The sequence below is a fragment of the Maniola hyperantus genome, chromosome 8 (assembly GCF_902806685.2).
Source record: "Maniola hyperantus chromosome 8, iAphHyp1.2, whole genome shotgun sequence".
NCBI lineage: Eukaryota > Metazoa > Arthropoda > Insecta > Lepidoptera > Nymphalidae > Maniola > Maniola hyperantus.
Window position 1 is genome coordinate 8,383,277 of NC_048543.1, and position 14,132 is coordinate 8,397,408.

General features: G+C 37.2%; 1 protein-coding gene across 3 annotated transcripts in view; it reads right to left on the minus strand.

Annotated features, from left to right (window-relative positions):
- Nucleotides 1-14,132, minus strand: part of LOC117984706 (protein numb-like) — a 45,158-nt gene that overhangs the window by 19,836 nt on the left and 11,190 nt on the right. Inside the window, exon 1 of one of the 3 annotated variants that reach the window (XM_034971355.2) lies at nucleotides 7,024-7,975. The exons of the other annotated variants lie outside the window; for them this stretch is intronic. Within the exon in view, the coding sequence (XP_034827246.1) occupies nucleotides 7,024-7,095 (72 nt within the window). The 5' untranslated portion in view covers nucleotides 7,096-7,975. Of the gene's footprint in view, nucleotides 1-7,023; nucleotides 7,976-14,132 lie in introns of those variants that run through there. 3 annotated transcript variants of the gene reach the window in all.

Sequence of the window (14,132 nt, forward strand, 5' to 3'; positions counted from 1 at the left end):
AATTGCCTAGAGGTAAGCCACCTGTAACTGGGCACAGATAAGATTCCAACTAAGTTCCTACTTAGTTATCAGCAAAATAAAATACTCTCTCCGTGTGGCGCATCGCACGGACGCATATACTATATATATATATTTATAGCTATGTCGTTAATCGTTGTCATGCTGTAGTAAACTCGTACATTGATGATTGAACGTCTTCCTGCCATCCTGGTAATGTTTATTATATCGAATAGTTCAAACATCTTAACCTGCCTCTTCAAAAGTGCCTGGTGTGGTGTTGCAATGGAATGTGCTATCGAAATTATTTCTTTAAAAAAAAAATCTTTAAATATAGCAGTAGGTAGGTACTACATAATTTTTTTAAAGCTTTTTAGTGTAAGTAGTCATTGCTTGGTACCTGAAATATCAATTCAGCAGCAAATTTTTCCAGATCCACACGGCTTTGGAGTTCAGTACCTTGCAACAGCAGGATTGAAGAGTTGGGACTTGGAATTCAATAACAATGTCTATGCTCGGCATTTACAATATTATTTCACCAGGAACAATTCCTGAATCTCTATAGTTTAGGAGTGCTATACAATGCATCATCAGGTTTGAGGAGTTCGGACTTGGAGTGTAATCATGAAGATGTTGCTTGATACCTAAAATATCAATTCACCATCAGAAAATCCAGAATCTGTCCCCTACATCATCAGGGTTGAGGAGTTGGGACTTGGAGTTCAAGCATAAAGTCGTTGCTTGGTACCTACAACATTAATTCACTATGAACACTTCCTGAATCTTGATAACTTAGGCGGGCAGTAGCCCTGCAGCATTAGGATTGAGGAGTTGGGTCCAGAAATTTTTATGGGGCCACCACCGAAACATCCTCTGAAAAAATTTTTGCAAATCGGTCCACAAACCTGGAAAAATTCGGTGTAGGTACTAGGTACATACATTTAAAAAAAGTCGAAAAAAACGGGCCGAATTGAGAACCACCTCCTTTTTGGAAGTCGGTTAAAAAGTGTAGAAATTGACGAACAAGTTACACAAGCTGATGTAGCAGTGAACTGGTCACGAAGAATCGATGATGGCAAAATCGAAAGGTCCTTAGGAGTACCTACTTACGTCTTGTGAAGGCCGCTTGTGACGCGCGAAGATGAAATTGAGTGAGTAGTAGGTACCTAGCTTTTTAATATTCTGCAACGCAAACACAGAATAGATTCGCAAATGCCTACGTAATTGTAATAAAAACTGTAGGTAACTCGAATTTATGTAGTCACACACGGCTGTATAACCTTTAGGCTTTACCTATTCTGCAACACGTGCGAAATCACTGGCATTTGCACGTATCGTATGTATATATGTATGTACCTACGCATTATAGACGATTAGTATGGGGCTTAGACAAGCTTTACTACAAATGAAATTTTAGGTATTATGGCATCCCATAGCATCTGTAGTCCGTCCGCTAAGGGCAGATAAATTCTTAACAGTCTAAATATATAACAGGAAAAGCTGACTGACCGACTGACTGATCCATCAACGCAGAGCTGAAACTACTGGATGGATCGGGCTTAAATTTGGCATGCCGATAGATTGGATAGAGATACGTACCTATTACGTAGACATCCGGTAAGCAGGGGTTTTTGAAAATTGAACCTCTAAGGGGATCAAATATAATCAATAATAGGGGTTTGAAATTTGTGCAGTTCACGCACACTAAGTCGCGGGCATAAGCTAATCTAAATATATAAAAGGAAAAGGTGACTGACAACGCACAGCTCGAACTACTGGACGGATCGGGCTGAAATTTGGCATGCAGATAGCTAAAGCTATGTAGGCATCCGCTAAGAAAAGATTTTTGAAAATTCGACCACTAAGGGGGTGAAATACGGAATATAGGTCTGAAAAACATGCATGTGAATTGTTATAATATACTAGGAAGGTATGGTAGGTAAAGTTATCGGGATTTAGGATTACGCTATACCACAGTTGCAATGCCATGTTTGGGAGGCACTGAGCCAAGTACTTACAATCTGAGTAGGAAGTGTCTCTTTCAATTCAGGCGCCACATTGCTGCGTTGTTATCAAATAACATATTTTATCTTCATAGTAATATTACTGGGTAATTCCTAATTTCTTGTTGTTTTAATTTAAAAGCTTATTAGAGCCCGCGCGGACAGAAAAGCGTTCAGCGTTCAACTCGCGTTCGCGGTCAAACTTCTAGGAGTTCTTAACGCACACAGAAGGAGGTCAACAAAGCATTCCATTTTGGCTACAGAAGTTGTATATGAAACATGTATCTCGATAGTTCATCTCCCGAAGATGAGGCGTAAGCTTCAATGAATTACATAATTATATAAAAAGTGATATAAAAACAAGAAATACCAACTGGAATCTTAAAATAAAACGCGTTCTTTGTAATTTCGGAAATAGAACGCAAGAACGCAAACGTTCTCTCTGACCGGTGCGGTCTGACTGCCTATACTGTCTGCGCGGCGCTATGACGTTACAGAAGTTACAAATAATGCGGAACGCAGAGCTCAGAACGGCTGAACTCTTGCTGTCTGCGCCTGAGCGGCGTTTTCAGCGAATCGTCGTCTAATTCTAGAAGAGCTTGTCTGAAACATTTCAAAGTTTCAAGAGTCTTATGCTAGGTAGGTAAGTAAGTATATTCAGGCGGTTATTAAGCTATAATAATTTACTTTAACCGCATTGAGAACCTCCTCCTTTTTGGAAGTCGGTTAAAAAGCTTATGAGAGTTAAAAATTACCCAGATGGTCAAGTGTTAAATTATACGGGATGTTTGAGAGGGAACCATTTAGATAATAGGCTTTCAATCTTTACGAAATTGTTATCAAAGCTTTATGCTTGTCACGAAAAAAATACAAAGTTCCATATTATTTTGCAGCGTGGCCTTTCAAACAAATCACTCTATTTGAGACGTGAATAAAACACGAGTACCTATCGTATTAAATTCTCGAGTGCAGATTTTAAATGCGCTCCAGTTTTTGATGTAATACCTATGCCGAGTTTTGTTTTTATTAGGGTTCCGTAGCCGAATGGCAAAAAACGGAAGATTTTATTATCCTTATAGATTCGTCATGTCTGTCCCCCTGTAACTTCTAAAATAAGAGAGTGATAAAACTTTAAAAAAAATATGATGTACCTACATTACCATGCAAACTTCCACCGAAAATTGGTTTGAACGAGACCTAGTAGGTACCTAAGTAGTTTTTGATTTATCGAGCAAAATGTCGATAAAATACGATTGTACTACGGAACCCTCAGTGCGCGAGTCTGATTCGCACTCGGCCGGTTTTTAAGACAGAATAGTAGATGTAGCAAAGTGAAAAATGCTTACGGCGAGAAATATAATACCCATTGCCTACCATATTCTGAGCGGTTGACATGAAATAGATCTCGCAGATATAAATGACGTCAAGCTATAATAAGAATGCATAGCATAACCACGCATAACCCTTCGCAACTAGCATTTAAGCGCCACTAGCTTGATTTCCCAGGCGCAGTGGTATTAGTCTCTGCCATGAAGACTTCTCCACGAAAAAAAGAGGTACATTACATGAATAACGTCTTTTCACAATACGGTATTTTACACCAAGCGAGAAAAAATCTAAAAATATATAAACAAGACGTAGGTAGGTACAGTACGCGCGGCGAGAGTTTGGCTTTGACCGTTATTGCGCAGAAATCAGAAATTGGGTATCAACGGGCAATTAGTGGGGTGCGGGGCGGGTGTGTAGGCGCACGCGGTGCTCTGATTGGCGCTCCACTGCTCCAGTCGTTCCCTGCCTCTGTTTGTACAATCACGTTCACAAGTGAATTGCTATTTTCGTTAATTGTTTATTATATAAGAATCTGAATAGCACTGCTGCTAAGACTTTTTTTTAATGTTAACTTTTGTATTTAATAATTATTTTAAGTTTTCTTTTGTTTGTATGTACCAATTTTACATGTATCTTGGAATAAATAATTTTATTAAAAAACAATTATTTAGAATTTTCATCGCTGTCTCTGTAAACTTTAAAAGGAAATAAACATTTTATATAAGTAAAATAACTATCAATAGTTTTAATAAATGAAGAAGTTTATCTATTTCGTATTATTTTCTAGCATTATTACCACTGTACATGAATTTTGACCCACTCAAATATCCAACCTGGTACATAAAAAAGGAAAAGTATTGTGTGCGTGACAGTACCCATGCGCAGTAATCCCCTCCACCCGAAGGTCAAAGCCAAACTCTCGCCGCGCGATCTGTATATTAGCAATAAGCAATCGAAAAATGTTAATTTCAGTTTATAAAATTATAAGTACCTATAATGAATTTTATAATTCATTTTACAGATTTCACTTTTTTATCTGTTCTACAAATATCCAAAACGCATGAAACCGTTGACGCCATGTTAATTCCGACTGTAACGTCACATGGATTGAAATTGTTATGTATTTCACTGAAAACACCATTGCTTAACAATCCGTGTGACGTCAGGACAGCTAGTAGCGTTTTCGCGGCGAAATTCGATATGCATTTTTATTGCACTTTTCGATTGAATAAATGTAGTAGTTTATAATCACTTTAGGATCAAATTAAGACACTTTTCAAAAAAGGATAAAATACTATTGTTTCTACGAAGAAGTAAGTAAGTCACCAAGAAGGTTATAATAATATGTACTTGTATAAGATGTAATAGGTAAATTGAGATTTTTGAGACCACAGTGAAGAAAAGGTTACGATTTTAATAAAGAAACTCAAACATTGTAAGGTTATTTTTATTTTTTGTTTGTTAATTAGTTAAAATCCCACAATGGATTTCGAAACAAGTTTAAAGACTATTCGTCTCTACGTACTTAATTAATAATTATGTTTGAAAGAAGGCCATGTTAGCCGGTTTAACTTTAAGGTTGTTTCGGTCTTACAACATAATATTCTAGAATATTACCTGTGATGTTATCTACTTATATCTATACTAATGAATAAAATTAAAGTGTCTGTCTGTTTGAACGGGCTAATCTTCGGAACGGCTAAACCTATTTTGACGGGACTTTCACAGACAAGTAGAGGATTGGCCAGGGTATAACATAAGCTACTTTTTAACCGACTTTCAAAAAAGGAGGAGATGTATTTTTCTTAATATGTATCTACACCGGAATCTCCGAGATTAGTACCTACTGAACCGATTTGCGTAGTTTCTTTTTAAATTAGATACCTAATAGAGAAACTTTGCGAAATTGTTCCATAAAAAATTGGATTCCAACTCCTCAATCCTGATGCTGCACGGGACCTGACCACCTAAACTGATGATATTTAGAAACTGTCTTAACTTGATATTGGGGGTAGCTTACCTACCAAGTAAAGATTATCGTTGAACTCGAGGACCCAACTCCTCAACCCTGATGCTGTAAGGAATTGCATTCCTAAATCATGGTGATTTAAAAACCGGCCTACTAAGTCGGTTAGATAAAGGAACAACTAAACCGACGCGATGTCGCCTGCTTCCAAATCCTACTACGAGTAACAATCCTATTTGCATTGGGCTTTGACATCGGTATGTTGCTTGCCAGCGGAAGCTTGGAGGCGCGAGGTGTGCAACGGATGGACGTGATTATTTTGCATAGATATAGTTAAAGACCTAGACTGGAGAATGGCATAGGCTACCTACTTTTATCCCGGAAATTCAAAGAGTTCCCATGGGGTTTTTAAAAACCTAAATTCACGCGGACGAAGTCGCGGGCATCCTCTAGTTCTACATATTTCTCGGCCACGTAGTCTACCTACAGTCTTTTTGACGATTCTGTCGATTTCGTTAAGAAGCATACTGGCGTTGAATAAAATAGCAAAAAAATAATAACCTTCCCGCTCTCAGGAAATTGGACAAAAACACCGCGGAATTAAATAAACTGGTAAATAGTACCTAGATACTGCTCAGTTCGAAGAATGTTTTTCTGAATTAAATACTTTAGCTGAAAGGCCAATATTTGACCTTAATATTCTCGTTGACGTCAATAATACCTACTGACTACTCTTTGTATCCAGGATAGTTTCAATGTCACTACAAACCATAATAGTTCAATGCTACAAACTCGGAAGGTTACGCGAGTTAAAGCAATAATTACTTATTTTGGATTATGTAATCAATTTAAAGGTTGAAATATTAATTTGCGAATAATGCAAGATTAAAGTAGGTAGGTACCTACTTACTACAAAATTAAATGCCTACTAAGGTAGTTATATTTAACTATTCACACAAGACTTATTAAGGCATCCATATTGAATATTTGGTATCGATTTTAGTTAAGCTTGTTTCAGGCTAAAGGTCACCTCCACCGTAGGGATGATCTGAAGACTGGTTTCATTTCACGTAGGCATATACCCTACCTACTTATAGTTCGCGACAGGTCGAGATGGCAACCGGGATATGAGGCGGGGGACTCCCCGCAAACCCGCACGTCACACGCGCTATCCCGGGATAGCGCGGGGGCTGTGCGGGTGTGCAGGGCGTCCCCACCATGATTGCCATCTCGACCTGTCGCGTACTATACTTGATGAACTGTCAACGTGCGTGATTACCAATAGGTGGCTTCCAAAAATATTCAATGAATTCACTATTTCAGCAGAGGATCAGATTTTTGAACGTTAGTTTACCTACTAAGTTAGAACATACGGCGACCTAACTGTATGATTTGCAGCATACCTATTTTGTTTCCCATTTGGAATGTCCAATAATAAGTACAGCTGTAGAAAAATATTGAGATAGTAAGATTTTTTTTAAAAAGAATATTAGCCAAGTTAATTGCTGACTAATATTCCCCTGTCCCCTCCAACTAAGCGTACAGCTTATGCTAGGAGTAGGTACGACAATAGTGCAACGGGTCGGATTTGAACCGGCCACCTTTCTGTTTTCAGTCCGCTCCTTTAGCCGTTGAGCTATCGAGGCTATTATATAATTATAAATAATATGTTAAGTAATATATTATTATAGATGATAAAATAAAAATGTGTTATAACTTATAGCGCACCATTTTTAAATCTGTATTTGGCACCTGGGCACGATCCAACGGCTCGTGCGGAGATGATCCTTGGTTACCCATCTTGAGATAGTTTTTCAGCTTCCACGTAAAATCCTCAGGCACTGAATTCACTGCACATCATGTTAACGACTCACGTCAATTCACAGCGCACTATTCTTCGAACACGAACAATGCTATTTGCAACGTTTCAAAAACTCAACTCTTAACGGCCGTTCCGCAAAATAATATTCGTAAGCGTAGACTTCTTTCCTCAAATAGTTCATCACTATGCGTATCAAAGTAAGATAATTAAGGCAATTTTGATACTCGGTAAACATGGCAGAGCTTAGAACAAATAATAAATAGCTAGTTCAGCGGAATGTTACAACCTTGACGACTTCTTATTATATTTATTTTTTACCGGTCTCTAATTAACTATACGATAAATTACTTTTTGATTAATTTGTTTTGGCTGATGCCACAGTCATTTCAATTTTCAGTAAAATTTTAAAGAATTTCAAAAAAATTCAAATCAGCATCTAAGATGCGATAATCACAAGAACGAAATCGTGTGAATTCGATAACAATGAATTTTAAAAACGGGGGTCAACTTTTCCCACAAACGATGAATAAACGCCGAGAGGCGCATTGAACCCAGCACCCGGTTCGCGGGGGGAGAGAGGTAGGTAGGTAGCTGGGAACGACAGCCGATGCCAGCTGAACGTTATTTTTTCCCACAGCATTGTTCTTTGGACCGTAGCTTGTAACGTTGACGGAACTAAATCACTTTTAGAACACTGCACGAGCACTAATTCGAAACGTTTCGAACACTAAACTACATTTTGACTAGACGAAAATTTGAGTAAAGATGAAAAGTTTGAATAGAGAGAAGAGCGCGCGCGCCGCGCGTGAGGCGGACAACTTTACTGTCGTACTGACTGGTCGTACGGCATGCGGTGTGCGTGAATCGCGAACCCTGCAGTGTTGAGTGTGGAGTCCCCTTCCGTCTCATACCTCAGGCCTCGCCCTGCGACCGGACCGGTCCTTTGCATTGTCAACATTGAAGACCGGTGAGATCATCAAACAGACAGCTAGCCTTTGATTTGAATTCGATCATTTCATTGGTCTAGCCAAATGACCAAAAATAAAATCGACAGAATCTGTAGTTTGCTCAACAGATTTGGTCGGTAGTCAAAGGTGACAGATAATTTTTTAATGTCTCAAGGTAACTATATTTTTATATTTTATAAGCTAACCTGATGAGATAAATTTATAAATGCAGATGTCAATAGGGACACACATTACACACATAATATTAAATACAAATTCCGAAAGCTCTCCACACATGCGCCTACGCAACAGCTGTTAATGGCGCGTGCGAGTGGGACGGACGCAGGTGGTTCTGGCAAAAGCATACTCCATTGGCATAACACATGTCGCACAATATGAGACATTTGTTAATTGAGAAGTGGAGTATTTATAGCAGCAGAAGAAAAAATTATGACAAATCAGACCAAAAAAATCAAAGCTGCACTCATTGCATCAACCGAGAGTGCCGGCATACTTAACCCATTCGTTTTAATTTCTCGTTGAGTCATGTACCATTAGTCATCTTACTTCAATCGGATTCTGAGTCAAATATTTTATCCATTACTCGTTACAAAAAATTAGAAAGGAATATTAGAAGGAGTCCAATACAACATTTTTATGAAGTAGGTATGTAGATATAAATGATTTGCGTGATCGCTAAGTTATGTCAGGTGAATCAATTCTAATTCGAGTGTCTAGACCCACTAACCTTATTTTTCAGTAAGCACGGTTATTCATTCTCAATCATTTAGCACTGTTGCTATTATTAGGTACATACCTACTTGTTTATATTAGACACCAGACAGAGAAGTCGCACCTACAGAATTAAATAAACATCAACAAACACAGGAATCAAACTGTTTTAACAGTAAAAAAATATTTTCAAACATGATTGAAGGTCGTCCTGGAAATAGCTGAGAGGATATTGAAAATTCTCGAACTCTACATGCAGCATGAGATTGCTCAAAGAAGATATTGCTGATTTTTTGTTGCGTGTATTGCCTGAGATTATTGGTTTTGTCGCAAAAACTTTACGTATGTGTTAAAGCCGTCTATCACATACATACAATGCAAGAAATCGCGCCTGCGGCGTTGTTTAATATGATGGAAAACATCGGACCGATAAAGATAAACAATTAATTTATCATATTCTTAATAATATAATAATAAATATACTTTATTTGCACAACCACAAGAAGGATTACATTAAAGAATAAAAAACACAGACAGAAGGAAGATACAAAAGGCGGCCTTATTGCTAATTAGCGATCTCTATCAGGCAACCTGAAAGATTGGAAGGTATAAGGAAAATTAGACTGAATTAGATTGATTAATAAAGAGACAGTGTTTTAAAATCTTGACACATTAGGTAATTTAAATGCATGTTCTCGATTATAATGATTATCGTATTTTAGTAGAATGAATTTCTTGGCGATTAATTATTATTTTTGGTTAGCTACAGACGCTACAGTGGTAGCGTCTGTAGCTAACCAAAAATAATAATTAATCGGACAAAGCAATATTGTTGTATAGTAATATAGAGGGCTTATTCATAAGGAAGGCGGAAGCTCAGAGTCAATCAACGGGTGATGAAGAGAGCTATGCTTGGAGTTTCTCTACGTGATCAAATCAGAAATGAGGACATCCGTAGGAGATCCAGAGTAACCGACATAGCTAAACGGGCTCAAAGCTGTAATGGCATCAATGGGCAGGGCATATAATAATAATATAGTTCGCAAAGACAATAGACATTGGGGTCTATCTCAAGGTTTAATATTTCGTTTGGTAAATTATGATGATGAATATTGTTGTAATTTATAAAATTGTAACGTTGCTTAAACAAGGCCAATCGTGCGCTTAGGTGTGTCTGATTAAATATACTGACTAAACCGTTTAGTTTCGTTTGGAAGTTAACTGACGATAATTAATTTAATGAAGGTTTTAATTAGGACTGTACTGCAAATGACTCATGAAGCTGAAGGAACTAAAATAAGCTAGAGCGAGCTAATTTTCTACACTGCACATGGTTCCTCTTATGCAATAGGTAATTTAAAAAAGTGAAGGAACTTATATTACCAAAATTTTTGCAACTCTTTTACATTAAAAGTGCCCCTAAGGACGCGTTTCCAGTTTCCACTGAAACTGGAAACGCGTTTATCAAAGTGAAGTGGAGACGTGTTTAATAGACCAACCAGGTTATTGTTATAATTTTATCACGTCATCTCTCATTAATCTGATTGGTCGAGAACATATTGGCCTCCACTTCAGAGGAAACATTTTCTGTCCGTTGTTGAACCTCTACATCATACCTGTTCTAAAAGAAAGCAATCGCAAACAGTAATAAGACTCACCTCTATTTACTCTAGAGAGTATTATTTACTGTTGAGTGTCGAACATTCCTTTTTCCAACACACAGACAAACAAAATAACCGTGTAGGTAGGTACACGAAATTCTTAGAAACATTTGTAACTTTTCATTAGTTACAAATGTAAGTACGTAAGTAATGTAAGTAAGTATGTACGTAAGTAGATAGACCCACTTATCATTTTATTTATTTATTGTTAAAAACTTACAAAGAAATATGATACATTATACCAGCCACCCCCTACAAACTTTAAACTATGTGAAAATGATGAAATTCGCGAAATAATAGCCTCTAATAAACTTTCTGACCTAATAAGATCAATGATCTAGGTATAGAAAAACAGAAAAAACGGAGGGAGTCAAAGAAGACAGAAAAGTTCTAATAAGATTATGGAATCCATACAATCCCTAAGGATAAGGATCATTCACAGAAACCCAAAAACCGAGGACTCTACGCAACAGTCGACGTGTGTCTAAGTAAATAAATGTAGAATTAAACATTCAAGACGTTACTTAATTCTGTTCTGTATTTACCTATGGCTTTTTATACATGCAAAACAAGTAGGTAGGTTTTAGAACCAATTCAAATTCAAATCATTATAAGTATTATGGCACATGCATATACGGTAGAAGAGAAATAGTATATACCTAGCTTAAATAGTACTATTTATAGGTTATCGTCAGCCAATTTGATGGAACAATGGTTTGTAGTACCTATCCATAACTTCATGCAGATGAAGCCGAGGACACTGACATTGTTACGCTTTAGATACCATAAAATTGCCGACTGTACCTATTACATCCATTTCAGCGCATTCAACGAAACAACCGTTATGCAACGTCAGGGTTGGTGGCATTCGTAAACAGAGTGATATCAATAGATAGTACGCGGCAGGTCGACATGGCAATCGGGGAGGGAACACCCCGCACACACGCACAGCCACCGCGCTAACCCGGTGCGGGCGAACGCGGGTGAGGTGCGGGTGTGCGGGGCGTCCCCCCGCCTCATACTCCGATTGCCATCTCAACTCTTCTGTAGCTACTAGCGACTAGCGAGAATGATGAACGAAAAAGAATTTCAATAAAAATAATTTAAGTGATTCTAATGATTTTTGTTACATTAATATAATCATCTAAATCTAAATATATAAAAGGAAAAAGGTGACTGACTGATCTATCAACACACAGCTCAAACTACTGGACGGATCAGGCTGAAATTTGGCATGCAGGGAGCTATTATGACGTAGGCATCCGCTAAGAAAGGATTTTTGAATATTCAACCCCTAAGGGGGAGAAATAGGGGTTGAAATTTGTGTAATCCACGCGGACGAAGTTGCGAGCATAAGATAGTCTAAATATAACAGGAAAAGGTGACTGACTGATCTATCAACGCACAGCTCAAACTACTGGACGGATCGGGCTGAAATTTGGCATGCAGATAGCTATTATGACGTAGGCATCCGCTAAGAAAGGATTTTTTTAATTCAACCTCTAAGGGGGGTGAAATAGGGGTTTGAAATTTGTGTAGTCCACGCGGACGAAGTAGCGAGCATAAGCTAATTTAAATATATAAATAAAAAATTTTTACAAAAAAAATAAAAACCGACTTCGTTACACAAACACTAAAAATTGAAAAATAATTTAATTTATTACCGAATATATTATGTATACAAGAGTTAATATAGTTCCATTATAATACTTTTTGGTGCCGGTGCCAATTAGCTTTAGCTGCGCGAATCGTCTAGACTTCATATTTTTATGGGACTCCACAATGGCACCTCATTGGCACCGACCCCAAAAAATATTATTATGGAACTATATTAACTCTTGTATACATAATATATTCGGTAATAAATTAAATTATTTTTCAATTTTTAGTGTTTGTGTAACGAAGTCGGTTTTTATTTTTTTTGTAAAAATTTTTTATTTCACAATTTTTAGTGGCTCCATGGAATTATGCTATGACTGGTTAAAAATCTACTGTTTACTAAGCTATTACACTGATCGCGAGCAATTTACTCTTATTCGTTGAGGAGTTCCAGTATCTATCTTCGAAGATGTTCATCAGATCTTCACCAAATTGAAATGGGACCAACTTTGAAGTATATCCTTTCAAACAAAAAAAGAATTTTCAAAATCGGTCCAGGCGTTTTCGAGTAATCGGGGAACATACATTAAAAAAAAAAAAAAAAAAAAGATTCCGACGAATTGAGAACCTCCTCCTTTTTTTGAAGTCGGTTAAAAATGGGTCAAGGGCGTTTCAGAACACGTATAAGGTATACAATATACATGCTTATAATAAAACATCTTATCGTAAATCAATAAGAAGTATCAAGTATCAAGATCACTACTTGGATCAGACCACCGCCGTGCAGCTTCCATCATCGGTTCGCACGCATGATACCGGTAGCCGTATAGTATGGCACTACAAATCTGCTGATTGGGATGGTTTCCGTGAATTCTACGCCTCAAATACGTGGGGCCAGCTTTGTTTTTCAGAAAACGACCCCAACATCTGTGCTGCGGCCGTTGCTGACGCTATATACTCTAACGTATGGATTGCTACATCTAACATCCCCAACTCTTTAATACCCACCAGGGAGCGCGCACGAAAATGGTTAAACGGGACTTGTAAGAGGGATGCCAACCTTGAGTTGCGAAACGCATTACCTGGCAGAAGTTATCTCATCATTGACAACATGATTCGCAGCATGCCCAGACTGATGGAAACCATAATCAGCGCACGGAGGGTAACACTCGATATTAAAAATTCATTTAATTAATTGTAAACCGTCACAAAATCCTCAATGTTTAACCGTTTCTCTGTCATTATGAAATTTATTTTAGTTTTTTTCATTAAACTTTAAGTAATGTGTTATATTAATATTGTTGTGGTTTCATGTTTAATTATTATTTGTTTCAAATAAAATTAACTATTTTATATTCCACCTTCTTTTGTGTTCCGCTAATTCTGCCAGCGTGTGTGTGCAACTTAACAGTTCTACCTATATATTTAGTTTCTTTTTATAAATGACATAGCTGAGTTGTGAGTAACACAGACGGACTGGACGAAACGATAAGGGTTTCTTGTTTTACCACGGAACCCTAAAATGCGACGTACACACCTATATAAAATAATCAAGTTAGCAAATATTGACATTATGTCACGTATGATTAAACTGTCGCATGGCGTCGATAAAAACGAATCTCCTTTTATTATGATATCTGTAAAGAAATCTTCTAAATTACAATATTTTCTTAGTAACCAAGGTTTCATTATCAAGGCCGACCCAGATTTGAGTGTTTAACATCAGTACCCATATTATGAATGTGAAAGTGTGTTTGTTGGTTTATTGGTTTGTCCTTCAACTAAATTGTATGTTTCTTGCAAATGTATACAATTGTTTTTTAGTTAACTTGATATAAAATTTAAGTTATCAAACCTTCAGGCTTAAAAATAATTTTACGTGGAAAAGCAAGAACTTCATGATACTAAGAAAATCAATAGGTACACTACTCTGTAAATTATGTAGAACAACGAAGAGTTTTAGGCTTTTCACATGGTAATTGGGATAACTTAGTTTGTCTATATGATGGTTGCAAAAGGCGCATAGACTTTACGGTATTACAACTGTCACACTGCACAGTTATGTGAATGCGATTA